The sequence below is a fragment of the Fusarium falciforme genome, chromosome 1 (assembly GCF_026873545.1).
Source record: "Fusarium falciforme chromosome 1, complete sequence".
NCBI lineage: Eukaryota > Fungi > Ascomycota > Sordariomycetes > Hypocreales > Nectriaceae > Fusarium > Fusarium falciforme.
The window spans coordinates 4,990,412-5,016,845 of NC_070544.1; the positions used below are offsets into that span (position 1 = coordinate 4,990,412).

The 26,434-nt window shown below is 53.9% G+C and overlaps 11 protein-coding genes and 1 pseudogene across 12 annotated transcripts, besides 1 other annotated feature; 7 read left to right on the top strand and 5 right to left on the bottom strand.

Moving 5' to 3' along the window:
- Positions 1-28: 28 nt before the first annotated feature.
- Positions 29-248, top strand: NCS54_00141100 (MFS domain-containing protein; the record flags this gene model as incomplete). The annotated part of the gene is made up of 2 exons (XM_053147039.1): positions 29-95; positions 139-248. 2 exons carry the CDS (start codon positions 29-31, stop codon positions 246-248), a joined length of 177 nt encoding a protein of 58 aa, XP_053003014.1.
- Positions 249-1,307: 1,059 nt separating this feature from the next.
- On the top strand, positions 1,308-3,284 carry NCS54_00141200 (Hypothetical protein; the record flags this gene model as incomplete). The annotated part of the gene is made up of 4 exons (XM_053147040.1): positions 1,308-1,648; positions 1,710-1,970; positions 2,022-2,208; positions 2,259-3,284. 4 exons carry the CDS (start codon positions 1,308-1,310, stop codon positions 3,282-3,284), a joined length of 1,815 nt encoding a protein of 604 aa, XP_053003015.1.
- Positions 3,285-3,849: 565 nt separating this feature from the next.
- Positions 3,850-4,578, top strand: NCS54_00141300 (B3-4 domain-containing protein; the record flags this gene model as incomplete). The annotated part of the gene is made up of 1 exon (XM_053147041.1): positions 3,850-4,578. One exon carries the CDS (start codon positions 3,850-3,852, stop codon positions 4,576-4,578), a length of 729 nt encoding a protein of 242 aa, XP_053003016.1.
- Positions 4,579-6,012: 1,434 nt separating this feature from the next.
- NCS54_00141400 (Hypothetical protein) lies at positions 6,013-6,633 on the bottom strand (the record flags this gene model as incomplete). The annotated part of the gene is made up of 1 exon (XM_053147042.1): positions 6,013-6,633. The coding sequence occupies one exon, from the start codon at positions 6,631-6,633 to the stop codon at positions 6,013-6,015; it is 621 nt and encodes a 206-aa protein (XP_053003017.1).
- A 619-nt stretch (positions 6,634-7,252) lies between these two features.
- On the top strand, positions 7,253-9,373 carry NCS54_00141500 (ATP-dependent RNA helicase ROK1; the record flags this gene model as incomplete). The annotated part of the gene is made up of 1 exon (XM_053147043.1): positions 7,253-9,373. The coding sequence occupies exon 1, from the start codon at positions 7,283-7,285 to the stop codon at positions 9,371-9,373; it is 2,091 nt and encodes a 696-aa protein (XP_053003018.1). The 5' UTR covers positions 7,253-7,282.
- Positions 9,374-11,459: 2,086 nt separating this feature from the next.
- NCS54_00141600 (Hypothetical protein) lies at positions 11,460-12,995 on the top strand (the record flags this gene model as incomplete). Its single annotated transcript, XM_053147044.1, has 4 exons — positions 11,460-11,702; positions 11,756-12,276; positions 12,328-12,497; positions 12,553-12,995. 4 exons carry the CDS (start codon positions 11,460-11,462, stop codon positions 12,993-12,995), a joined length of 1,377 nt encoding a protein of 458 aa, XP_053003019.1.
- A 423-nt stretch (positions 12,996-13,418) lies between these two features.
- On the bottom strand, positions 13,419-15,379 carry NCS54_00141700 (annotated as a pseudogene). Its single transcript has 2 exons — positions 14,803-15,379; positions 13,419-14,749 (listed from the first exon to the last, which is right to left on the bottom strand).
- Positions 13,419-15,379: a sequence feature.
- A 532-nt stretch (positions 15,380-15,911) lies between these two features.
- Positions 15,912-17,404, top strand: NCS54_00141800 (Actin-related protein, ARP4 class; the record flags this gene model as incomplete). The annotated part of the gene is made up of 2 exons (XM_053147045.1): positions 15,912-15,966; positions 16,041-17,404. The coding sequence occupies 2 exons, from the start codon at positions 15,912-15,914 to the stop codon at positions 17,402-17,404; spliced, it is 1,419 nt and encodes a 472-aa protein (XP_053003020.1).
- A 226-nt stretch (positions 17,405-17,630) lies between these two features.
- Positions 17,631-18,605, bottom strand: NCS54_00141900 (UDG domain-containing protein; the record flags this gene model as incomplete). Its single annotated transcript, XM_053147046.1, has 1 exon — positions 17,631-18,605. The coding sequence occupies one exon, from the start codon at positions 18,603-18,605 to the stop codon at positions 17,631-17,633; it is 975 nt and encodes a 324-aa protein (XP_053003021.1).
- A 1,239-nt stretch (positions 18,606-19,844) lies between these two features.
- On the top strand, positions 19,845-21,408 carry NCS54_00142000 (Hypothetical protein; the record flags this gene model as incomplete). Its single annotated transcript, XM_053147047.1, has 2 exons — positions 19,845-21,284; positions 21,340-21,408. 2 exons carry the CDS (start codon positions 19,845-19,847, stop codon positions 21,406-21,408), a joined length of 1,509 nt encoding a protein of 502 aa, XP_053003022.1.
- A 366-nt stretch (positions 21,409-21,774) lies between these two features.
- On the bottom strand, positions 21,775-22,912 carry NCS54_00142100 (Thioredoxin reductase; the record flags this gene model as incomplete). The annotated part of the gene is made up of 4 exons (XM_053147048.1): positions 21,775-22,542; positions 22,597-22,715; positions 22,775-22,837; positions 22,894-22,912. The coding sequence occupies 4 exons, from the start codon at positions 22,910-22,912 to the stop codon at positions 21,775-21,777; spliced, it is 969 nt and encodes a 322-aa protein (XP_053003023.1).
- Positions 22,913-23,775: 863 nt separating this feature from the next.
- Positions 23,776-26,405, bottom strand: NCS54_00142200 (Hypothetical protein; the record flags this gene model as incomplete). The annotated part of the gene is made up of 3 exons (XM_053147049.1): positions 23,776-24,444; positions 24,497-26,289; positions 26,366-26,405. The coding sequence occupies 3 exons, from the start codon at positions 26,403-26,405 to the stop codon at positions 23,776-23,778; spliced, it is 2,502 nt and encodes an 833-aa protein (XP_053003024.1).
- Between the last annotated feature and the right edge of the window lie 29 nt (positions 26,406-26,434).

Consider the following 26,434-nt stretch of genomic DNA (forward strand, 5'->3'; position numbering starts at 1 on the left):
TGGCCTGGGCGCCCCTTTTACTGTCGGCATGTGGTTCTTGATTGCTGAGACCAAGGGCCACGTCCAACTCGCCTTTCCCTGTCATTGTCGCCATCGTGAGTCTATGAATCACGCCGACAATAACTCATAGACGATCAGCTGCTGAGCTGGACGAACTATTTGAGCGAAAGATTAAGCCGTTCCGCTTCCACAAGACTACCACCGTCACCCAGCGTATGGCCCAGATGAATGGAGAGGAGCGTGCTTAAGCAGGGCGGATGATGGATGGACATGGCAAAGAACATCAGCAATTTTGGTGCTGACATCTGTTTCTCGAGGCTCAGTATCTACAAGGAATCGTAACGAGGGCTTCACTAAAGAGCGTTACCTTGTCTGAAGGTGGTTATTGCAAGTTGAACCCTGAACTGGCTATGTGAAGGGGGCTTAATCCCAACCGTCAAGAGGCAAGTTGTTTCCCTTTGACGACGCAAAATGACCAAACAAATTAAAGCTGCTGTAGTCTACTCTATTCTCAGGGTTTCCTTAATAGATACCCTGGGATGAAATCCAAATGACCAATCCAGTGAACAGAACTCTGCCCCTTCAAGGGCCGAACTGCCTTGCAGCTCGTGCTAGCAAGGGAGTGTAGGCCGCTTGGCCATCCAAAGACGCCTCACAATACTTTGTAAGTCGTCGGTAGAAAAAAAACATTATGTTTCAGGTGTGTGGAATCGTCTGCAATGCCTCGGTCAAGGAGCTGTGGCCGCTGGGCGCTTATTGGGGCAGGGACAACACCATGCGAACTAGAGTTAATCTGAAAATCACTTCAAGTCTATAGCTAAGGAGTAGTTATAGGAAGAAGCAATTATCCCAATATCAATATTACAAATTCAAGTAATCTAGGACTTTCTATCATATAACTGATGAGCCTACAAACGGACAAAAAACAAAAAAAAACCCACGTCTTGATCAAAGACTCAGCCATGGCCGGATATCGGGCCAACACCAACAACAGATCGAGGCTCAGTAAGAAGCATCCACAAGGCCTGTTTCTGGCTCGAACTTTGACAGCAGAGTGAATTCAACTAGGGGATGGTCTAGGCAGACTTTGCCTTGGCTGGCGCCTTGCCGTTTGCCGCTTTCCGCACTCTCGAGAACTGAATAAACGCACCCACCATCTCGCATCTTCTCCCTCCAAGTAACACTATCTCTACTTGTTTCTGGTTTTGCGTCACTCTGCTTGAGCTAATCACGTGGTCGCCGTACCTCTACAGATATCCCACCTGAAGAGTTCATCCTCGACCCCAACTTTGTTGATGACCGCCATCATGGAGACAGATGGTAACGGCAGCAGCCTTCAAAGGACACCAGGCCTAGAGAGTATCAAGACCAAAAATATACGGACTGTCACAGACCTCCGAGAGATTCTTGGGTTTGGAAGGGGTGAATTCGACCAATCCAGAGCCTTCAAGAAGGCCATCAAGCAGTTCGCCTCTGAGTTTATCGCTGAGGACGGTAACCCTGGGCCTACGTTCACTAGGTGGAGTGACAGCTTTCATAAGAAAGTTTTCTACAACATGTCGAGCCGGTTTCTCGAGAAACACGGGCGTGAGTTTTGGCCCGACAGCCCAATAACCCAGCGCCTTCAGTACGAAAGGGATCATGCACAGTGAGTCAATCAAGAATTGTTCTTCTTTTCAGTATAAGTACTTATATGGAGTCTCTCTTAGACTATTGATCCTACTGGCGCAGCTCTTTTTTCGACAAAACGAGCTACGCCAGCGAAAGACACCCGAAAAGACATCCAAAGAAAGGTCCAGAAAGGCTCCCAATAAGCCGGCCTCTGTGGATACCTCCGAATCAACAACCAGCAGGACTTATCGAGAAGGTTCAACCAGAGAAACGCCCATCGATTTAGACGACTATAATACCCCGAGAGGGAATAGATCTCGTGACCCTGACAATGATGGTCAGGTTGTTTCGCCACAGGAGTGAGTGCTTGGTACACAACACTCCCTTAGTTATTTGCTGACTCTTTCAAGTGAATCAAATCAACCCTCCTCTATATCAAATAGAGTGTCTCAAGCACTGGACGATTCTCCTGAGCGATCGCCCCCTGACGGCTCCAACATGCAACCGAGCCCAGCCCTTCACGCGCAGGCGGAAGATGCGCTGCCCATGGAAGATATACACGACGGATCTAGCGCTCTAGAAGTGCCTGCATCATCTGTGAGTCTCTTGTATTTGCAGCCTTGATCACGGCGCTAACTACCAGTCAGAGCAACACTCATGGAAAGCGTCCTGCCCCCCCTCAATTTGAGGGTAACAATAGACAAATAAAGACGCCCAGGCTCAACCAAGAACACCCAAATGAGACAGAAAACTCTGTAGCTGAATATTCCACGTCTACTCAGCCCGAAGATGTCACCCTAACCTCGGGCAGAGTGTGGCAGCCACTCCATCGCCAAGGCTACATTATGGGGAACGAGTGCCTGGAACGTCTCGAGCCTTACGCGGACAATTCAAAGAAGAAACGGCAAAGAACTCGCGGAGCCTCCGTTAGAGACACACAGCCGCCGACCTCTGCTCCTGTGGCGGTGATGGCCCTGGAGTCTATGGAGAACCACCGTGACATCGACAGCCCTCGACACGATGCCAGTGATGGTCCTTTCGATGGCTCTCCTGAAGCTTCTGACAGGAGATTCGACTGTAATACTGAGCACGTTGTTCGGCGACGATCGAGAAGTTTTACAATGCGCGTCATGCCGGACCTGGGAGAGGGGAGCCCCCCAGAGCCAGACTTCCAACCAGAAGATGAACCAAACTTTGAGTTGCAAACTTCTCCTGGACGAGAACAAGCCCCAGCTCAGGGGCGGGAGCAACTTTGCGTTGAAACGGAGCGACGGCAATCTCATCAAAGCGATTTGGATTCTTCTGTCAATGAGTGTCGAGCCAACATTGAGACTGACAACATCACTGCTTCTACAAACGACTTTAACATCGACTACACCGTGTACAACGATGAAGAGGAGCCAGTGTCAAGCTGGAGCCCACCGAGGTACTTCTTCGCCATGTCCTTTGACGAACTGGTCGAGGCACTGCCCCTGAAGCGGCCCCGTGGGCTTCGCCTGTGTCTGGAGGGAGCCGTGAAACGCAAAGGTTTTTCAAGGACAGCCTGTGACCAGGAGAGGTTCAAGCTGCACCAGTGGAGATTCGGGGAGATGATGAGAAGCTGGGAGGATGAGATTGCTTCTAAAGGCGGACCGAAGCCTAGTTTCGAGATTATCATTGAACCGCTCAAGTAACACGGGAATTATCCCCCTTGAAGCGGTTGATCTTGGGCACACAATTAAGGTTCTCATTAGTAAACGCCCATCGATCTCTCTTTTTATTCCCTACAGAACATTCTTTTGGGAGTAGAAAGAACCATATTCGGGGTAAGGTATAGTTCTCATAAAGCTTTCTCTTACACCTTGTTCATCTTTGACTTGACGAGTAACAAGGCCCTTTCTAGCTGTATTTGCGGTCTTTATGAAGAACAGACTAGTTTGAGCTTCTTCTTATCTTTGCATCTATTGTGTAAAAAAGATTTTAACGCATTGATAACATTAAAGTTTTTCTAACCATGTGCTATCAGTTCTGCAAGTTCTCCGAGGTCGTTGACATAAGGACCGTGTTACGTTAACCAGCCGAGTCTAGCCCGTGTTGATTCACCTCGATCACATAACTCTAGTGTTACGTGTATAACTGAAAAACAAATTAAAATAACTATCGCACAAAACCCCGCATGTTCGTGCTTTCTTTGTGTTAGTTACACTCTTCACTCGTCTTTCACTATTAGAACACGATAACCTTGGTCACTATATCACCATGAGCGGAACACAGATCGCACAGAGCCTCTTGCAAGCCGCTCGCGTTGCTCCGGAAATCTTCAAGCTGCGACCTGACTACCGCGTCCTCTTGCTAGTTGTGGAAGGCATCCCTCCAGGCCCCAGCGACGCCGCCAGCGAAGCCCTCCTGCAAGAGGCCGAGAAGACGGCCAAGGAGCTTCTGGCTAAGCACCCCGTCACCGAGATCCCTCACATCGCCGCCTGGAGAGCCGCGTACAAGGGCTTCGGAGCCAAGCCGCAAAAGACTCGTAATAGTCTGGAGGCCCTCACACGTCGTGTCGAAGGCGGCCTCCCCCGTGTCAACCGGTTGACCGACATCTACAACGCCATCTCTGTCAAGCATCAGATCCCACTGGGTGGAGAAGATCTCGACAAGTATGATGGGTCACCATTCTTGGTACGGGCGACAGGCACAGAAGAGTTTCAGACCTTTTCTGGCGGAGAGCCTCAGTCGGAGCTCGCGTCCCTGGGGGAGCCCATCTGGTGCGACGATACGGGCATCACCTGCCGTCGATGGAACTGGCGACAGGGCCCGAGAACTGCGCTGACTGACGACACTAAGCGAGTTCTATTTATCCTAGATGCGCTGGAGCCTCTTTCGGATGAGGCTCTGCATCAGGCTGCCGATGAGCTTGCTTCGGCGCTCAAGAGTTTGTCCCCTGAAGTGCAAACTGCGCAGCGACTGATTTCGGCTCCTACCGAGTCATGATTGGAGTTGAATTGGAAGAGGGAGGAGAGAGAAGAGAGAAAAGAAATGCATATTCTTGGCAATGCAAAGAGCTCGACACAGCCTCATATTGTATGCCTTGGCCCAAGGCAGGCTGGCTATTGTGGCGCGGCCAGAGGAGAGGCCTCACTATGCATTGTACAATAAACTTGCTCTAGACGGGATATCTCGATAACCCAAACTATACAACAGAAAGCAAGATTGGGTACCATCGTCTCAGCTTTTTTCCAGAATTCTTCTTCTATGACAGAGTCTCTCAACACCATGTTAATGGAGCGAGCGCCCGAAAACGACACCCAAGATGAGTCAACCTTTTCAGCAGGCAGCATGTTTGGCACGCTACTCACCTTGAGTACATGTCTGCTACTACAACCAAAAGGCAGCTTGATTTTCAAGAGGCCATCTAGACTCCTTGGCCGAACCCAATTTTTTTTTCTTGCGCCTCGACCCTATCGTGTGCGCCCTCGAAGCGGCGAGTGTCTTGCACGCGTTCGTGCTTATCCTTCGGAGAGCTATCGGGTCATGCCATGGCAATCCATACCGGGAGTTTGGAGTGTTTGCTGCCGATCTACAAGCCGGGGCGGCTGGTCTTCTCTTCCTCTGTAGCCATACTGCATTGCGGCAGTGGACTATCGAGCCACGGCTCGACGAGAGGCTCGACGGACAAGCCCCTGAACGGGGCCACACTGAGATCGTCATCGACTTCGTCACTCTGCTCTCCGTCGTGGGCACTGCTGTCAAGCTTATCGCCTCGGTCGTTCCAGGGAATTTCCAGGTCATCTCCTGGTGCTACATAGGGGGTTGGATCGTGGTTCAGCTCGCCGTCATGATATCTCACTGTGGTTCTTCTAAAGAGCATTTGGATCCAAAAACACTGCTTCGATCAGCTGAGTATCTTCAGCAGAAGGTCCATGTTTGGAATCCGGCCGTAGTTGGGGCATGGTAACACTGATGTGGCTGCTGATACTACTGATGTCTATCGGCAGTTTCAGCGCATTCTGTTTTGATGAACCCTCAGTCGCGTACTACGGCTCACTGTTGATTCCACTGGTGATTCTTTCGAATGCAAAACAGCTTGTCACGACGAAGATGGGTACTTTCTCATCGCGAAAGAGAAGGGAGGATATCGCGACCTCCGTGCTTCTAGTCGCTCTCCTGGCGACAACCGCCATATTGGCAGTGTATCTTATACTGTATGAGGAGGAGGGAACTTTTAAGCCCGAGTGGCTGGATTGGTTGGGGTGAAGAGATGCGACACCTAGTTGATGAGTATGAAGCGTGAGGATATGTTGTAGTTGTTCAAGATAGTTATATTCCTTATTGATCCAAACGAGTTCCCTTAAGAGATCCAATCAGCTTGATAAGCCATTACTCCATACACGTAAACGCCTGTAGTATCTCGCCAGCTATCCATCTCTAGCTGGCAAACATGCTGCAAAGCTCCCAATCCCCACTCGCGAGCTGCCTCCAGGAGCTTGAGCAGGTAGCCTCGACCGTCTGCATCCCGTACTGACCATTCCCTTGGTCGATCTGGCGGAACAGGGTGACTTTGTAGGCGATGGCAGCCGCCATGAGACCAATCTCTACCACCTGGGGGTCGTGCATCTTGTAGGCGAGCCACTCCTCGCAGTGCCTGATCTCTTCCTCCAGCGGCGGGTCCGACTCGGCGGTGCGCGGCTCCGGGTCGCCAAACAGGAAACGGTTGGAGATGACGGCGTCCTTGCCAATGTACTTGAGGGCGCTCTTGGGCTTGTCGCACAGGGCGCGCCACAGCAGCGTCTCCATCTCCTTGGCGGCGGCGTGGTTGCGGCCCTTGATGGTGTTGAGCTTCTCGTCGTCCGATTCTTCGTCGTCAGAGTGCTCCTTTTGCTTGCCGCCGTTGAAAAAGTCCGAGTTCTCGATGCCCGACGTCAGGCTGCCGCTCTGTCGGGGCACGAGCTCCATGTCGCGGCTGCTGGAGCGTTCGCCGAACTTGCTCTCTTTGCTGTTGAGCCCGTTAGGCGACCGGTCGGTTGTGAGTCCGAGCATGGTAGGCATGATGGCGGTGTTGTTTGATTGAATGTGAAGCTATCGTCGATGAAATGAGTTGGGAAGGTTCAAGATCATCGATGCGAATAACAATTCAAGAGGGGCAGCGAGTTTATAAAAGAGCAAAAACCTCAAAGCCAAGCTCGTACGCATGGTCTTCGTCAGTCCATGATTCTCAGCGTCCAAATCCTGATTGCTGGGCCTCTTGGAGACTGGTGTGACGTCAGTCTTGGATGTAATCCGCCATCAAGTTGGAGAAGTTATGACGGTGATCGACACTAATCGATCATGACCTCAGGCATTCAGGAAAAGCGGCAATATTATTGGCCAGATGTCTTCTCGAAGCAGGATGTTAAACGTTCCTGGCGCGCCATGAACCATCTTCAACCGTCGTTGATGTTGAAGAACTCGGAGGGTCCCGTTACTCCAGGTCTAGCGCCCGTTGACTTGTCTCATCGCCTGTGGCTGGTGGTGCAAGCTGTGGCGTAAAAACTCGAGGCTCACCAGCCACACCAGCCCCCACACCCCACTACCCGAAGCTCTCAGTTTGTTCCGTCAAGGGTCCACTAAAATTTCTGTCCCAATTCTCGATATTGTGCTTTTCCTTCAACCTGCGCGACTCGTCACTCACTATCACCAAAGGTGTTTCCTAATTGCAATGGATATCCTAAAAGTCCTGTCGCGCGGGACCAAAAAGACCACCAAGGTCGGTCTCAGCGGCAACAAGGCCACGTCGAAGCTCCCATCTGCTGGAACAACCACCAACCCTCAACTTTTTCATGATGAGGTCCGCGGACAGAAGCGCAAGCGAACTCGCGACGAACCCAAAGCCGAGGCCCATGACGAGCTGCCAGAAGTCGACTTCTTCGCCCCCAAGGCCGAACCCGCCCCTAAACCGCACCCCGAGACAGAAGAGACCGACCGAGCTCCCAGTCCTGCTCGCGCATCGCAGCTGCTGAGCGAGGATGAGTGTCGACAGCTGCTACGATCACACCGGCTAAAAATCACTCTCCTTTCGAAGACCGAGGATCAGTCCAAGGTCAAGAAGCCTAAGAAGAAAAAGAAGAAGGCGGCCGTCGAGGTGAAGAAGGATACCAAGAAGCAGCTCTTCCCACAGCCATTGGACTCGTTTGGCGAGCTCCGCAACGCCTATGGTATCTCTCGCAGGGTTGCCGAGAACCTCGTCTTCCAGGGCTATCGTGTGCCGACCGAAGTTCAGATGGGCAGTCTTCCTCTTCTTCTACACCCCGAGGTGGCTTTGAAGGGAGAGGATGGACTGGACGGTGGTGTCGATTTCCTCGCCATCGCTCCTACTGGAAGCGGCAAAACCATCAGCTTCCTCATCCCAACCATCAACAACATCATGCGCAGACGATCAAAGGAGGATCTACACGATATTCATGAACTTGAGGCCGTCATTGTTGCGCCAACTCGAGAGCTGGTGCATCAAATTGTCAGCGAAGGCCAGAAGCTCGCCCATGGGACGGGGCTGAAGATCGTGTCTATGAAGAAGGGCACCCAACTATCAGCTGAACAAGTGAATGTGTCCGAAGATAGTTATGAGGATGAGGAGGACGACGACAAGGAGTCCGAATCCGAGGATGAGAAGGATGCAGACGAAAAGTCAAAGCCAGCCATCAAGGCCGACATCCTGGTCACAACGCCTCTGCTTTTACTCAACTTTCTCACATCCGGCCCCTCGAACACTCACAGAGTCTTACCGACGGTACGAGATCTTGTCTTGGATGAGGCTGATGTCCTCCTCGACCCTCTGTTCCGAGAAGCTATGCTGGCTGTTTGGACAGCGTGCACGAGTCCCGACCTGCGACTTTCATTCTGGTCTGCTACCATGGGTTCTAACATCGAGTCCCTGGTTACTGAGAAGTTAACGTCGAGGGCTCAGGCACTGGGTATCACGCCCAAGCCCCTAGTCAGACTGGTTGTGGGATTGAAGGACACAGCTGTGCCAAACATCACGCACAAGCTCACATACACGGCGACGGAACAGGGTAAACTGCTTGCTCTACGCCAGCTACTGCACCCCACGTCGAGCATTGACTCGGGACCTCCCCTTCGTCCTCCGTTCCTTGTCTTCACTCAGACCATCGACAGAGCGACTGCGTTACACGAAGAGTTGAAATACGATATTCCTCTCGAGGCTGGCGGCGCCGCGAGAATTGCTGCGTTACACAGTGGCTTGACTGATAAGGCCCGCTCAGCAATCATGCGCAAGTTCCGTGCCGGTGAGATCTGGGTCTTGATCACCACTGACGTTTTGGCGCGTGGTGTTGACTTTGCTGGCGTGAACGGAGTGGTAAACTACGATGTGCCTGGATCCAGCGCAGGTTATGTCCATCGTGCTGGACGAACAGGCCGAGCTGGTCGTGAAGGCGGTGTGGCGGTGACGTTTTACACCAAGGAGGATATCCCCTTTGTGAAGATGGTGGCCAACGTGATTGCGGCAAGCGAGAAGCAAGCTGGCAAGACGGGCGACGAGGCTGGAGTGCAGAAGTGGCTGCTAGACGCCTTGCCCAACGTTGCCAAGGCAGACCGAAAGAAGCTCAAGGAACGGGGAGTGGAAGCTCGACGAAGCGGCAACAAGGCCAAGATTACGTCCAAGAGTGGCTACGAGAGGCGCAAGGAGCACAACCGCCAAGGCGCTATTGAAGGGAGCAAGAAGAGGAAGATGCAGGAAAAGGAAGAAGACAGCGGAGACAGTGATGGTGAATGGGGCGGTATCGACGACTGAGTCGAGAAGCGTTGCCATTAGAAGCGAAAACGGATGCAACGCATACAAGCGATGCTCAAGACGCAACAACGCAGCACAGCCTATGGAGAACCCATACATTAACATAGCAACCGATCGTGGACAAGATATTCTGCTTGCTCTAGATTCGGAAATACAAAATGAAGAACATCTTGGCGCAACGAATCAAGACCAACAAACCAGGCAAGCCAATTTCATCTTGACAAGTCTTCATATTGGAGTCGACGGGCTGTCCCCAAACGGGCAAGGGATGTTTTGGGGACTAACGGAGAGTGATGTCGATAGCCTGGGCGGTCATTTGGACATTTCCCGCCATTCTGATGAATGCGCTTGTTCCGTCTTGTCAACCACCGTCGTTGGCGCCATACTTAGCTGACGGGACTAAGCCACGAGACCATCAAGGGTCCGGGGCCGAAACAGGCGGGTCAATGAAGACGCTCGAGGGGTTCTGAGAGGAGACTTTAGAGACTGTGAAGGGTCCTGAGTTGGGTCCTTGGGCTGCTCCGCAACTAGGGCAAAGATCAACACACATGGGTCCGTTCATCCCAACCTGAGAACGAATCACAGGATATTCTCTCATGTTTGTCCACCAGAAACGTTGTTGAGAGGCTTTAAATGTCGGCAATTGCAACCATGCGTTGTCACCACTTCCGACAAGGCGGAACAAACTCTGTGGGCGCTCCCGAGTCAAGTGGAACACACGTGTATGCTCATTCCAAACTCTGGTTTTGTTTCTCACAGCCTCAACGCTGTCATTCTTACCGGCTGCATCCGGCGAGTGATCCTTTGGACCATGGACGTGAGCGACCTGAGGGATTTGGAGCTTGAAGGATCTGAGGGATTCTCCAGACCCGCCAAGAGTAAGCCTACGTGAGAAGCTGTTGGTCTCGTCGCAAACATCTTGCCAGAAACCGGGCATGCGCACAACATGACATGGCGAGAATGCCCTCCCAGCCCCTCTCGAGTAAGCCGTCCCATCGGAAAGGATGCCCAACGCAGGAGGGTTGCCACGTTTCAGCGGCCGGGTCGAGAAAAGTCTGCTCCTGCATTCTTTAGCTCAAGTGAAGGTGTGTGACTGAGAGCGTGTTCCGACGTGTCCTGCAACTATGACACCCTTGCGATGCGCCCAGACCGAGCAGAGGTGAAGGAAGGGATGTCAGGGCAGATCCTCATCGACCCAAGGCTCTTGAGTGCAATTTGACAAGCCGCGGCTGGGCACACGACCAAGGCTCTTGGCCCGAAACCAGAACCAGGCCATGGCCGGTGAGCCAAGCAAGGGCAAGGCAAGGCAAGGCGCAGCAGCAAGAGACAACAGTCAGCAGTTTTGGGGCTACGCGCCAGAGAGTGGCTCAACTGGCACCGATGATGATGGTGTTGATTTTTTTTTTAATTGACCGCCTCGGCCAAGTCATCCAGGGCTCTCGATTGGCCAGAGGTTGACGTTTTGGGAATCCTGAAACAATTGGCTCGCACCCACACCACCGAGCCTAGGCCACGAAGTCGTGATGCTTCATGGGCCCCCCTGACCATTCATGCCAGGCACACAAGATCTGTCACTCGGTGCCTCGCTAGTCCGGGGCCCGAAAAAGCTTGGCAACGACGGCGTCCAACCACATTACAGCAACATTCCCAGGGGGGTCACGACCAGACCAGACCAGATGGGATGGTGGTGGTGGGCGATGAGGGCAAATGCGCCGAGCCCTTGGCCAGGCCGCTTCAGAGCTCTTTAATCTCTCAGCTCGGTCAGGCTCATGCTTCCGCTTCCTCAAGAAGGGGGGGACGGCCACCCTCCCCGGACTCTTTCTGTTTCCATTCCTTTCAAAGGCCGGGACGAAACATCTTTGTCGCTCTCTCACTAGCTATCACTCTTTGGCAAGAGACTCACCTCTCACCATCCACTCCTTTGTCTTTGATTCACTCCTTAAGATCGACTGGATCGCTCTTTGGCTTCTATTGTCTGTTTCCGTCCCAGCCCTGCGGTTTCTAGAGACTTTGGAAACAAGTCCCACAACGACCAACTGAAACTCACAACTATACCCACACATATCTGAAGATACAAGTCTGAAAGATGAAGTTTACTACTCCAGCCCTGCTGGCCTCGGCTGGCGTGGCTTCGGCCTTGACGCAGCAGTGCACAGGCAATGCCCTCAACGAGGGCGGCAACTTCTTCTGCGGTGCCGTCAAGCAGATCCTGTATGAAGGCTTTGCCGGCAGCGGAAGTTACAAGGCCGTCACCAGCATGGGAAACAACAAGCAGTGTGATACTGAGGATGTCCCCTACAGTGGTCCTCTGGCGCCACTTGACGAGGGTGTAAGTCACTGTATCTACCACCCATAATACCAAGCTAAACTCTCATCCTCCAGCTCTCTGTCCACGTCCGTGGCCCCTTTAACCTCAAGGAGTTTGCCGTCTACCACCTCGGCTCTGACAACAAGAAGCGTGATGTCGCTCCCTCTCCTCATGTCCACGCCCGCCGTCACGGCCACCAACACTTCCACGAGCAGCGCAAGAAGAAGCGTGCCGAGTGGATCACTGCCACCATTGACGGCCAGGTTGTCTCCTGGGAGAACAACTACTTCGGCCCTGCTACACAGGCTGCCCCTGCCCCTGCTGCTGCCGCTCCTACTCAGGCTGCCCCAGAGCCCGCCGCTCCCAAGGCTGAAGCTGAGAAGGAGGTCGCCCCAGCAAAGAACAGCGCCAAGACCTCGATCAAGGCGCCCGCAACCAACGGCGGCAGCCAATCCAAGCCCAAGAAGACCAAGACTACTGCTGCCGCTGGAGGTGCCTGGGCACGTACCTCTTACTACAACGCCGAGCAGCAAGCTGCTGACAACATTGTCTTTCTCGGCAACTATGGTGGTGATGGCTCTGGAGTCTTTGACGAGTGAGTCAAGTGTTGTCTCCTGTGATTATTCAAACTAACCATATCTGCCAGGACTTGGGGCAACTCCCTTTCTTACCTCAACGCTGACGGAAACGGCGGCTCTTCTTCTCCCAAGGTCCTGAAGGATGTCTATATCCCCTCTAACAAGGAGTTTTCCATCTGGACCGCCGAGAAGTGCGACGAGAGCTGTGGTTACTCCCGAGCCCCTGATGTGGCTTACAGTATGTTTACATCTCACCCCTTACTAGAGTACAATCACTAACAACCTTCTCACAGAGGGCTTCTCTGGAGGCAGCAAGATCTTCCTCTTCCACTTTAACATGCCCATGGACGGCGACCGCGGCTTCAACGGCGACATGCCCGCCCTTTGGGCCCTCAACGGCCGCATCCCCCGCACCGGCCAGTACAGCTCCTGCAGCTGCTGGACCACCGGCTGCGGTGAGGCTGATATTTATGAGGTTCTCGCCTCGGGTGACACAAAGTGCAAGTCGACTTTCCACCTTGCCAAGGGCGCCGGCAGCTCCGATTACTTTGACCGCCCCGTCGACAGCTTCATCCGGGTCGCCACCATCTTTGACGAGCGCTCCTCGAGCGTCGCCATCAAGAGGGTCCCTGATGACTTCGACTTTTCCGAGTCGCTGAGCGAGGATGTTGTTGCTGGCTGGCTTGATGGATTCGCTGTTGGCGGAAAGGGCAGCAGCTTGTTCCAGGTGGCTTAGATGATGGTATAAGAGAGAGTTGTGTGTTTCATTACGTGCTGTTTTGACATGATTTTTTGCGTCTATCTTCTTTTGTATATATTACGAGGCTATATGAGCAGACATAAGCAAATACCATGGCAAGGGCCAATCGTCCCTCAATAACAGTCCCAGGTCAAGTCGTGATGATAACAATCAACTCTAGTGCCGGGCATCTTAGACAAGAGCCAGGCGAATGGGGAGAAGTGAGACAGGTATCTCAGCATTTGTAGAGGTTGAGCCCATAGCCCTAGCCGTCCTCGCTTCATGATGAGAACATCTATGTTGTTTCTATACAACCACCTTGTCTAAGGTCTAGCTATTGCTATAATACTATACAAATTCCGTCATTCATACATCGTCACCCTTGAGGCATTTCTAAATATGATACAATGGCTTCAGGGCTTACGAGTCCTCCTCAGTCTTCTCCTCGCTAGCGGCAGCGGCCTTTTCAGCGGCCGAGAGTCCAACAACGTTTCTCAAAGTACCAAAGCTTAGGCAATCGCTGATACGGTTCGCGCCAGAGAAGAGCATCACCATGCGCTCTACACCGCATCCCCAGCCTCCGGTTGGTGGTAGGCCATAGTCGAGAGCCTTGACAAAGCTCTGATCCAAGGGGGCGGCATCTCCATCCTCATCTTCGAAAGGCTCATCCAGAGCCTCAAGGGCAGACATCTCACCTTCTTGAGTGTCTGGCGTCTCAATGGCAACGCCACCATCAGCTGTGTTAACGAGGTTTCGGTGATCGAGTAGCTTCTGCTTCTGAGCTTCAGGATCATTCTCCTCCTCGTACATGTTGGCGAGCTCACGACCACCGATGAATAGCTCTGCGCGAGCAGATACTAGCTGAAATGTCTTTGGGCAGAGGAAGCTCTTTGCCAGGGGTGACATGCAGGCCGGGTGGTTCATGATGAGAATGGGCTCCGTGAACGACATTGGCTCCAGGTACTCGGTGGCTAATCGGTCGAGAAGCTTGGACAAAGAAGAGGGCACCTCACCAGGGACGTCGATACCAGCAAGCTTCAGGACCGCTAGCATCTCTGGTAAGGCATCCTTGGAGGAAAGCTTGGGCAGGCGTAGACCAAGAGCTTCTTCCAGTGCAGGAACAAACTCAACCCGCTTGAAAGGTCTAGTAAATCGGCTCATATCGATAGGAGGGAGTGATGTGAGCTTTGTAGAGATGAGGTCCTGGCAGTGTTGAGCCAGACTACACAGGATCTCCTCCGTCTCATTGATCAAGTCCTCGAGGTTGCTATAGGCGCTGTAGAACTCACACATGGTGAACTCGGGGTTATGTGTAGCGTCAACGCCCTCATTGCGGAATGCAGGGCCAATCTCAAAGACCCTATCGACGCCTCCAATGACCAGGCGCTTGAGCCACAGCTCGGGAGCGATGCGCAGGGCGAGATCTCTTTCCTTGAACTCGGTGGCCCTGGTGACGAATGGACGGGCAACAGCACCTCCGGCATTCTCAGCCAGGATGGGGGTCTGAAACTCCAAGAATCGCTTAGAGTGGAGGTGGTCACGCATGTGCTTGGTAATCTCTGCTCGAAGTCGCAGCACATCAATCGCCTGACGGTTGACCAGCATATCGACATGTCGATCTTGCATCCTTGTCTTGGGATCGGTGAGCTTCTCAGGGATCTGCTCCATGGTGGGAGACAACAGCTCAGGCAGAGCCTTGGCCTCAATGGTGAGCTCGCCAGCCTTAGTACGGGTGGGTATGCCAACGACAGCTGCCAGACTGTAAGCATCTGGGGATAAACAGAGTGAACATTTGGGATCCTACATATGTGGTCGCCCACTTCTATCAAATTTCTGAAAAGCGAGAACTTGACCCTCCTCTCCTCCTGGTCCAACAAACACTTTGATCGGTTGATCATGACCTGCAGGCGCTCGAACTCACTCACGATGTCGAGGAAGATGAGGTTCTTCCCGACCACTCGCTTTGATCGAACTCGGCCACAGATGCTGATGTCCTTGGTGTCATCCAGCTCGTTACGGAAGGCCTCGAGAAAGTCTGGCACCGACATGCGCTCGGCACGATGCTCAAGACGCGGGTGGCTTTCGGGGTAGAGGGGGTCCTCGCTCTGTTGCTCCTCCCACAGCTGAGTCCGACGCTGGTGCTTGAAGGGCGAAACTCCCTCGGCACTCTCCTCGTGTCTGATGACTGACTCCTTCTTGCGAATAACAGAAGTGGCAAGGCATCTCCCTTGCGCGACACCCTTCAGACTCCATCCAGTCCTCGTCAATGAATCACCATGGCTAAGCACGCGCGGACATCGAGCACTTGCACATGTCGTCTGTGAAAGCGTTTGTATTAAAGGCCGGCCTGCCTGGCGAAAGTATCGTACAGACATCATGGCGTCTATCAATTGAGTTAGCATTGCCACTCAATCCAAATATGAGGCGACAAAAGCGAGGCAATTCGAAGCAAGATCAGGGAATGGCAGGTTGTAATCAACCACAGCAAGCTGTGTCAATCGCAGCGGTTCTGAAGCGATTATGCGAACTCATCATATGCGCAAGAGAAGAAATTGAGGGAAAAAGAGGAATTGTTGACTTACAATCATCATGGCAGCATGGAACTCGCGCTCCATGTGTAGAAAAGAGAGAAGCTTTTTCGCGATGATCGGCAAGAAATTTAAGAAGGCCAACGCCCCACCGAGGTTAATCCGGACCGGAAAATTGCCCGCCACAGTTCAGCCTCGACAGAGTGTGGCGCGAAAGCTCAGCTGCTGCCAACCACCCGGCCAAGGCTGAAATTTGTTCCTACGCGACATTCATCCAGTCTGACTTGGCCTGGCGCAACTCCACCAAATTCGCGATACTTTGCGCCGGATCATCCAATCGACCTCCGCCATCACCAGATCGATTTCTTCCTAAACCAAGTCAATCATGGCGCAGCAACCCCTTTCCTCGGCGGTGCAGCCCACCGACATCTACGGAGGAGGTACGCGCAGCTCTAGCTCCCCCATGTCGCGTCCACCCTCCATCAACATCTCCACTAACTTGATCGTCATCTAGATGAGGTTTCTGCTCTCGTCCTCGACCCAGGCTACTGCTACACCCGAGCAGGTTTCGCCGGTGAAGATGTTCCCAAGTCTATCCTGCCCTCGTTTTACGGCCACACGACGAGCGACCCGCCTCGCGACATCTTTGGCGATGAATGCCTCGTCCCCCGCGCCGACTTTGAGGTTCGCAACTACATGAACCGGGATAGCGTTGTGGAAGACTGGGATGTTGCAGCTCGGGTATGGGAGAACATGCTTGTCAAGCGTCTGCAGCCCGAACGACAAACGCCTCCTTCCAAGAACGGTCTCAACGATGACCCCAAGGACCAGGCTCAGGATGGTGAAGGCGATGTCGCCATGGACGACGCAGAGGCCACAGAATCGGTCGAGAAGCCTTTGGGGGAGAACCCTCTTTTGATCACAGAGGCGCCGTGGAACACGCCTAAGTCGCGAGAGAAGGCTATCGAGATCATTATGGAGAACTGGGGCTGCCCTGCCTTCTGGCTGAGCCGTACCCCCGTATTGGCAGCGTTCGCCGCTGGCAAGGCCACCTCACTAGTTATTGATGTGGGCGGCGCCAACACTTCGGTCACTGCGATTCATGATGGCATGGTCCTCAAGCGATCTATCCAGAAGTCGCCCGTCGGTGGTCTCTGGCTCTCATCCCAGATCCGAAACCTCTGGGAGACATCAGAGCCCAAGGTTGACCTGACACCCACCTTTATGATCGAGAACAAGACACCCGTCGATGCCCTGGCACCCCCTTCGGTTCGACTACGCCACTTCCCCTTCCAGATCAGCGATTCCTTCCGCGCCTACGAAGAGGAGCGGGTATTGACCGAGTTCAAGGAGTCCGTGGTGGAGGTGTGGCGTGGTCCTGGCCGATACAACGTTCCTGGCAACGAGGAGTATGTCAAGACGCAGCCCGGTCGTGTCTTTGAGATGCCCGATGGCTACAACCAGATGTGGCGCGAGCAGCGATTCCGAGTAACTGAGGGCATGTGGGATGAGAACGCCGGATATCCTATTCCCGAAGCTGAGCGCCTCACCAAGGCTCAGACGATCCCTGAGCTGATCCGCTCAGCCCTGGCTGCAGTTGACGTCGACCTCCGAGGCAACCTCCTCGCCAACGTCGTCGTGACGGGTAGCACGAGCTTGATCAACGGCTTCAACGACCGTTTGAATAACGAGCTGATGGCAATGTACCCCGGCCTCAAGATCAAGATTCACTCGGCAGGTCTGACGAGCGAGCGACGCTTCGGTGCCTGGATTGGTGGCAGCATCCTCGCCAGCTTGGGCACGTTCCACCAGATGTGGATTTCGCGCAAGGAGTACGAGGAGAACGGACCCAACGTGGTCGAGAAGCGATGCAAGTAAAGCACCCAGGCCTCCGATGGGCGTCCTTCCGGCGTATGGAGTTGGGGAGAAGATGTACATTTCAGTTGAAATCCGAGAATGGGCCTGGCATGGCAAAAGTTTAGTCTAGACGGGCGGGATTCACATATCGATGATACCTAACCCCTGACCGAGAATGTGCGAGATGTGATGTTGGTTAATATGTGAAAGAGACATTATATCCAAAGTGAGAGCAAGAGCTGATTCTTCAAACAGCCACTTCAGCCGCTTCCGTCTTTTCTTCCGTCTTGTCTCCCGCCCCAAGTTCCCTTTCTGCCCTCCTCTGCTTAACCCATGATCCAAGTTGTCCCCAAATACGTTCCTTTTCCGCTGGTGACAACGTAGCAGCTAGTCCGCTTGTGCTGCTGGCAACAAATACTTTGGCTCCTTCCCATTCTCCCTTAATGACGCCCATGTTCTCCGTCTCATCTTGCCAGCCATACTTAAAGGCCTTGCCAACAGGCTTACCGTGCCTGACACGCCAGATGCTCTCCCAGATGCTCTTGCCAACGACGCAAACAGACTCGGGCCGGTACTTGCGACACTTCTCGTGAAGAATCTCGACACCCTCATCCATCTCCTGCTTGCTAAGCTCGGCGCCGTTGCGACTTGGGCGGGCCACGATGTTCGTCAAGCCAAGCGAGTACAGCTCCGGCATCTGGCGGTCCTCTGTCGCCTTGCAGGGACGCGGAGTTACACCACTTGAGAATAGGAGCTTCCAGAAGAGGTTTGACGGGTGGGCATAAGCGTGGCCGGTCCGTGCCGTCTGGATCCCCGGATTCAGGCCGATGAAGAGGACGAGGAGGTTGTCAGCTATGGCGTCAGGGAGACCTGGGAGGTGGGCGTATGTTGATGGGGGCGCGTAGCCAGCGGGTGTGCGTGCCCGCTTCTTCTTCTGAGGCTTGGCTCCATCGTCTTCTTGGTCATCGTTGTTAATCCTCTTGGAAGCAACAGTAGAAGTGGACGAGGCTGAGGCTGAGCTGGCGAATCTTGGCGACCTTCTTCTGTCGCCACTGGTTGAATCCGGTTGGTCTGACTTGAATACGAAGTCGTTGAGCTGCAGCCGTCCTTTGAAGGTTGCCGGTTTGGGAGGCGAGCTGAGAGTTTCCTGTTCTTCGTCTCGGACTTGTTCAACAACAGGCTCTTCGACATCAGCCTCTTTAGTAGCCTTGCGTTTGGCCATCTTGTCCGTTGTTGCAAATGGAGTTCAAAGGTCGATTAATTACGGTTGAGCGAGGATGTAGAATTTCAGCTTGCTGGTGTCTGTAGATATGGGAAATCCCCCTTGACCATATTGATTTTGCCAAAACACGCCGCGGGAAATGAAGAGGCGTCTGCCTGGTTAGCTTGAGAATAGCTTCAAACCTCTCCCACGAACCTGCAGACGGACGGGAAGAGAGACTGTTCTAGGCCATTCGCCACAGGCAGGTCAGCCTTGGGACCGTCAGCGGCTCCCAGCTATTTTCAGCGCCCGAGAGAGGTCCCGGCAATTGTCAGCCTCCGCCACAGCCACACCGACAAGGGCGGGCTCTAATAGGTGGGGGCTGTGAGACACTGGAGGGCATGAACGAGCCTGGCCCCTGAATCTATCCGCCCCGAGGGACATGGATGGATACATTGTACGTGGGCCTTGCCTTGACCGACGATACGAACCGTGGCATCTACCGGGAGAGTTATTGTCAAGCTGTTCTCTTCGCAGGTTTAATGTTTTCGATAACTGTTTGAGCTGTCTGACGCTTCACAGCTGACTGGGCTTACGCTCCCAACCTCAAACACCGTCTTCAATCAGCAACCAACCACCCACGACGGGCGAATAGGAGGTGGCAGCGTAACGGCATGGGTCGCTATGGCGCCTCTCAGCAAAGGCCGGATGCTTGCATCTTGGGTCTGCTTGGTGCATCAGCATCAGACATGAGGCAGGATCGATGGGCCCCTTGAGCCGCTACTTCCCGCCTCTCAATTGGCCAACGCGGACTGTTGGACACGCAGTTGGCGGGGCAGCTGAGAGGGGCATCAGCGTCGGCGGCGGCGCGGCGGCGGGGAAGCAGCTTCACCTACAGTGACGAATGTACCTTCTGCCGGACAAGTAAGGTAAGGCGCAGGTCCAGTTGGCAAATCCTAGTAGAACGTCAAGGAAGGTGCGTGCCAGTAAGAGCCAGGTTGGCTTGTGTAAGGGTCTTTCCGAGATCAGATTCGTATTTATCACCTACTCCTTCCCTTCCTCTCGAGCTTATTCTTCCTCCATTCTTCTCCCCCTCCATAAGTACTCCATCAATTCTCATCCTCCACTGTCTTTCGAGCTTCCAGCTTCTTGTCTGTTAGCTCCCAATTGCTCTTCCTTTTTGCTTCATTGCTGTCAAGGTCTTCTTTCCCCCAATTGTCCTCACCGCAACTCTACCAACCTCTCCCAACATCAGTCGCAATGCAGGCCATCAAGCAGGCTCTTCACATTGGCCAGGGCGCTGATGCCCCTCCCGAACCTACTCCCGAGGCCCTCAACGAGCTCAAGGAGAAGTACACTCAGGCCGGCCAGGAGCAGGTCTTCACCTTCTACGACTCGCTGTCTTCCGCCGAGCGAGGAACCCTCTACCAGCAGCTCTCCGGCTTCGATCCCGCCCACATCAACGAGATCACCAACCGTGCGCTGAACCCTCCCAAGACCAGCGATAAGCCCGATGTTCTCGAGCCCCTCCCCGAATCCGCCACCGCTAGTATCCTCGACTCCAATGCCGATGACATTAACAAGTGGTACGACTCGGGTCTTGACCTCATCTCCCAGGGTCAGGTTGCCGTCGTCCTCATGGCTGGTGGTCAGGGTACCCGACTTGGCAGCTCTGCTCCCAAGGGCTGCTACGATATTGGCCTGCCTTCCCACAAGTCTCTCTTCCAGATCCAGGGCGAGCGAATTGCCAAGGTTCAGGAGCTTGCCGCCAAGAAGGCTGGCAGTGATGCTGCCGTTGTGCCCTGGTACGTCATGACCAGCGGTCCTACCCGTGGTCCCACCGAGAAGTTCTTCCGCGAGAACAACTTCTTTGGCCTGAGCGAAGACAACGTCAAGATCTTTGAGCAGGGTGTTCTTCCTTGCATCTCCAACGACGGCAAGATCCTCCTCGAGTCCAAGGGCAAGGTCGCCGTTGCCCCCGACGGAAACGGTGGTATTTACCAGGCTCTCGTCGTCTCTGGTGTTCTCGATGACATGCGTAAGCGTGGAATCCAGCACATCCACACCTACTGTGTCGACAACTGCCTTGTCAAGGTCGCCGACCCCGTCTTCATCGGCTTCTCGGCCTCTCTCAATGTCGATATTGCTACCAAGGTCGTCCGCAAGCGCAATGCTACCGAGTCCGTCGGCCTGATTCTCTCCAAGAACGGCAAGCCCGATGTTGTCGAGTACTCCGAGATTGACCAGGCCACCGCTGAGGAGGCCGACCCCAAGCAGCCCGACGTTCTGCGATTCCGCGCTGCCAACATCGTCAACCACTACTACTCCTTCCGCTTCTTCGACTCCATCCCTGAGTGGGCTCACAAGCTCCCACACCACATCGCCCGCAAGAAGATCCCCGCTGTCGACCTCGAGAGCGGTGAGACCGTGAAGCCCGAGAAGCCAAACGGCATCAAGCTTGAGCAGTTCGTCTTTGACGTGTTCCCCCTGCTGTCTCTCGACAAGTTTGCCTGCTTCGAGGTCAAGCGTGAGGATGAGTTTTCTCCCCTCAAGAACGCCCCCGGCACTGGCGAGGATGACCCCGACACCAGCAAGCGAGATATCATGACCCAGGGCAAGCGCTGGGTTGAGGCTGCCGGCGCCATTGTTGTTGGGGATAAGGCCGAGGCTGGTGTCGAGGTGTCGCCGCTTATCAGCTACGTAAGTCTACACCCTTTGAGAGGTTACTTAAGAATGCGATGCTAACATGGAACAGGGTGGTGAGGGCCTGGAGAAGGTCTCTGGCACAGAGATTATTGCGCCTGCTGTTCTGGAGCGCGAGTAGGAAGGCAAAACTATGATACCATGACGGCCAAGTTGGATAGCATTATGACGCTGTTGTCCTTGTTTGGCCAAGGGGAAATAGGCTTGATGGAGAAGCCATGCAAAATAACGAGGAGGGATAATGATAAAAATACCGGATACATAGACGCAATCAAGAGCAATGCCGCAAATGACTGGCAATTCTCAGTACATGGACAGTTTGCACACAGAACGCGCACGAGTGAACACATCTTGAATTGAATATCGTGACAATTAACTATCAAAGTTTGTATTTACCGCTCCTGCTCTTTGCCTTGGTCCAAATGTCTATATCTTCAGTTTTTCTAAAATGGCACAAGTCTATGGGAGATTTTAAGCATGTGGTTTGCTAGTTGGGCTGATCCTCGTGCTCGGAAATAAACTTTTCGGCGTCCAGGGCGGCCATGCATCCAGTACCAGCACTGGTAATAGCCTGTCGATACCGCTTGTCCTGAACATCACCAGCAGCAAAGACGCCCTCGACGCTAGTGTTTGTGGTGCCAGGGATGGTCTGGATGTAGCCATCCTCGTCCATCTTAATCTGACCCTTGACGAGGGACGTGGCAGGGTCGTGACCGATGGCGTAGAAGAGGCCGTTGGCCTCGACAGTCTCCTCCTCGCCGGTGACGTTGTTCTTGACAACAAGGTGGCTCATGAGGCCGTCATCGCCACCCTTGATCTCAGTGGCATGGCTGTTGAAACGCACAGTGACCTTGGGGTGGGCGAGAAGGCGGTTGGCCATGGTACGGCTGGCACGGAGGACGTCGCGGCGGACGAGGACGGTGACATGGCTGGCGTACTTGGTGAGGAAGGTAGCCTCCTCAGCGGCAGAGTCACCACCGCCGATGACGAAGAGGGGCTTGTTTCGGAAGATGGGGACGGCACCGTCGCACACGGCGCAGGCAGAGACACCGTTCTGCCAGTACTTGTCCTCGCCGGGCAGGTGGAGTCGGCGAGCCGAGGCACCGGTAGCGATGATGACGGCATCGGCGGTGTGAGTCTCGTCGGGGCTGAACTCGGTAGTGTACTTGAAGGGGCGGTTGGAGAGGTCGAGGGTCGCGACGGTGTCGGTAACGATCTCGGTTCCGAAGCGCTCGGATTGCGCCCTCATGTTGTCCTGTAAAGTGGTTAGGCGGTGATGCTTCCGAGGGGTTCAAGAGAGGCATCTTACCATCAACTCCTGTCCCATGATACCCTTGGGGAAACCAGGGAAGTTCTCAACATCGGTGGTGGTGGTCAATTGGCCGCCAGCGGCGATGCCATTGGCCATGAAACCCTCATAGAGGACGGCTGTCGCATCGAGTGTCAGTCGTAGGCCGGCGGTGCAGAATTCGAGGGACAGGACTCACGCTTCAACTCGGCTCGTGCCAAGTAGACGGCGGCGGTATGGGCAGCAGGCCCTGAGCCGATAACTGTTCCATCAAGGTCAGCAGCTGTATCCTGGAGGGGCATGGAGTCGATCACGTACTGACAACCTTGCTGTGCATCTTTCTGGCGCCAAACTCGGCTGGGTGTCGTGTGGTCTTTTGTAGAGTAGTCGCGGCGGCGGCAATGGAAAGGCCAGCGCTTGAGCGGAGGGTAACTCGTCGAAAGGCTGAGGAGAACAGTTTGGCGGTGTTGGTGATGGTGGGGGAGAAGAGAGCGGGATGTTGATCTTCTTAAAAAGGTGTAGACTTGGTCTAATGTATGCACGCCTTGGAGCTGGAAAAGAGGTGAGGTAGGGGTCGTGGCTGCCTCGTTCGTTGGTTTCGATGGTGGGGTATCGTAGTCGGAGAGAGAGAGAGAGGGGCAAAATAGAAAAAAAAAACGGGCAGGAGCGACTTCGGCGTTTGTGAGAGGCTAGACACCGCGGTACCTTAATGGGGAAGGCGACGCAATGTGATGCAACTGGGGACGGAAACGACGAGGGACGGCGTTTTTCGGGGGACAATTTGGAATGACAATTTGGAATAGAACCATGAGTCGTGATTGGGGAGTTTGACCTGGATCGATTTATAAGCCGGCACGAGTGTGGAGGTTTCGGAATCTGATGGATTGGTTCCTTGCTTTATCAATCAGTTACTCTTTCTTTTCTATTCATTTCATGCGAGGACCGAAAACCCGTCCTTGTCACCCTCGGCGATTCGGGAACATCAAATGTCTTCTGACTAAGCCACCGCCGGCACTTGGTGATGCCGATGACGAGATGTTGATGATTCCTCATGACAAGGGGCACTGGGGCTTGGCTTTTGACATGATTCATCTAGACTCCCTTCGTTTCTGCCTGATAATCGTTCCCACGCTGTAGTCATTTCCCGGTTTATTACACATTCATCGAATACAAAGTAAACGTACTCACACAACTGGTCCTCTAACGCTGTCCTTCGTCAGCTCCCACGCTGCCGTCTCGCTTTCCAAACCTCGCGCCTAGTGCTCCAATATCCCTCTTGAAGAACTTGCCAAAGTTGCGAAGGTTCTCGTTAATCGTAGCCTTCTCCAGTCCTGTCTGTCCTGCTGCGCCTCCCATGCCCGTGCTGCTCTGGCTGATATCCCTAGCCGCACTGAGCAACTTCTCGCCCAGTGATCCTGCCTCGAACCGTGGGCTTACTGCTGCTGCCATAGTCGGGTTCATGGAACCCAAAGCACCAGCGCCGACGCTGCTACCCAAGCTTGACGAGGTCATGAGAGGCGCCAGTAGCGGTGAGCTAGCCACCAACTTCTCATTAGGCGTGCTGTCTCGGTGAATGCCAAAGAGCTCGATGAGATGTGCGTGATCTGCTTTGCGAACGCCCTTCAACTCCAAGATCTTCTTGAAGTTGGTATCGGATCGGTCCGCGATGTGAATCAAGTACGCCTGCACCAATCCCTCTGGTGGTGAGGGCCGCACTTGCAATGTCTTGAGCAAGGGGTCAAAGCGGCTCATGCAATGTTGAACTCTCCGTACAAAGCTCGATGGGGGTGCGTCCTGTCCGGAGAACGACGCGTGGTGTAGCAGCAGCTTCTCAAACGCCTTGGTGAGAACATACTTGTCCAGTAGCATCTAGAAGCCTGTCAGTTGCCATACACCTCGGTCTACTTGATAAGAAACTCACCTGCTCTGCGCCGACTTCAGAGATAGGCCGGCACTGCACAATGCTACTGAGATAGCCTGTCGCCAGATGCTCCACCAGATTGTCGCAGAGCGCCCTGGCATACTGCTGCTTCGAGACAACGGCGAGAATCTCTGCTGCCTTACCATCCACATGCTTCACCAGCTCTCCTACGTACGAGCTCTGGTCGCCCACGCTCTCCATTGTGCTCCAGTTGGTGTTCTTCATCTCACGCCAGACACCCTCGCAGTCCACCTCCACTGCTCGTACAAGCGCCAGCACAGATGCGCTCGCCACGCCTAGGAAGGCATCCGATTGCGACGATAGGTCTACCTTGGGCACAAGCTCGCTATCAATACGCTTTTTGATGCTCTCCTCGAGCTGACTGGTGTTGACGTGCCAAAAGTCTGCTGTGTTTAGAACAAGCACCACATCTTCGATCGGGGGACCTTGGGGGCCTCCTGACTGCAGCCTGTATAGCAGAACTTGCTGTGCATACTCATCCAGGTATTTGGCAAGAGTCTTGGCCAGGTCAAGGAGACGCTCGCTAGTGGATAGCTTCGCGCATTGTGACAGCGTGAGTTTGTAGAAGTGAAACAACTCGATCGCAGACGTCATGACAGCTTGAGGGGAGAACTCCTCGTCCGGCGGGATGAGCGGCTGGTTGCGGTACTTTGGTATCATGGCCGCAAGCTGCTTATCCTGCGACTCAACCCATAAGCTCAAGTACGGCTCAAACGCAACAGAGATGAGTCCGTGAAAGCTATGCGTCTTCTCTTCAACCGAGCCAAGCGTATCAATGCTCGCTCTCGATGACGTCGCGAACCGCTTCTCGAGGCTCTGCTCAAAGTCCAGCGTCTCCTGAAGACAGCTCAGAAGTAGGTTGACGTCAATCTTGTTGCCATCGGTTCGCCGCATACTCCGCTCCAGGATACCTTTGAAGTCATCGCGAGTTCCGTCGCAAAACGCCGTCGCCAACGTCTCGTTGGCCCTCCAGTGAGGAGGAAAGATCATGGCGTGCTCGTCATCGTGGGTTTTCATCATCCGCTTAAACCATGCATATCGCCGTCCGATGTTGTCCAGGCTGCCAGCCTCGTCGTTCCCGCGGAAGACCTGTCGGTACTCTCGCAGCTCTGTGTTGACGTACCATGTCATGAGACGAGCCTTGGCCGAGTCCCCAAGGGCATCCATGACGAGGCATGCTTCGACGAGTGTCCCCCTGCGAGCGCCAACCTCGCTTTTTGCAAATGCCATCTCAAAGTCCTCGCAGACCTGCTCCAAGAGCTCCCGCTGCAGCTCAGCCACGCCTCTGCTGAGCGTCGCAATCTGCTCAATGCTCCGGTAACTATTAAAGTGCTTCATGAGCTGAAGTACAGCCTGCAACAGTCCTGCACACTCTCGATACTGTCGCGTCTTGGCCAGCCCCCTGAGTTGCTCATACGCTGTCGTCAGCATCTGTAGCCGCTTGAGGGCCGTCATGCTCAGTGTCAGGTTGCGCTTTGTGCCATCAAGTCTCTTAATATCGGCCGTCATGGATGTGATGTTTTGCTCCGTCTCGATCGCTCGTGACCGCACCGTCTCTATCTTGCGGAAAAGCTGGGCGAGCTCAGCTTGTGCCGATTGCATGCGCTCCAAACTGGAGTCAGGCCCGTAAGCCTGCTCAGTCTCCAGGGCCGAGATTTCGTTGGACAGCGCATTCTGGTGGCTCTGTAGGGTCTTTGACACTTCGCTAATAGACGATACGGCGGACGGATGGGAAAAGAGGATGTTCAAATGATCTATGGGGTCATAGTCGACTGTCGCGAAGGCACAGTTAGGCGCGTCCATGGCAAGGAGAGCAAGGGTGGGTAGGTAGGTAGGTAGGTAGCTTACCTGCATCCAAGTCTGAGGCTTCCGGTAAATTTCCGTTCATCTTGGCGTTCAATTGAAGGCCGCGTGCTC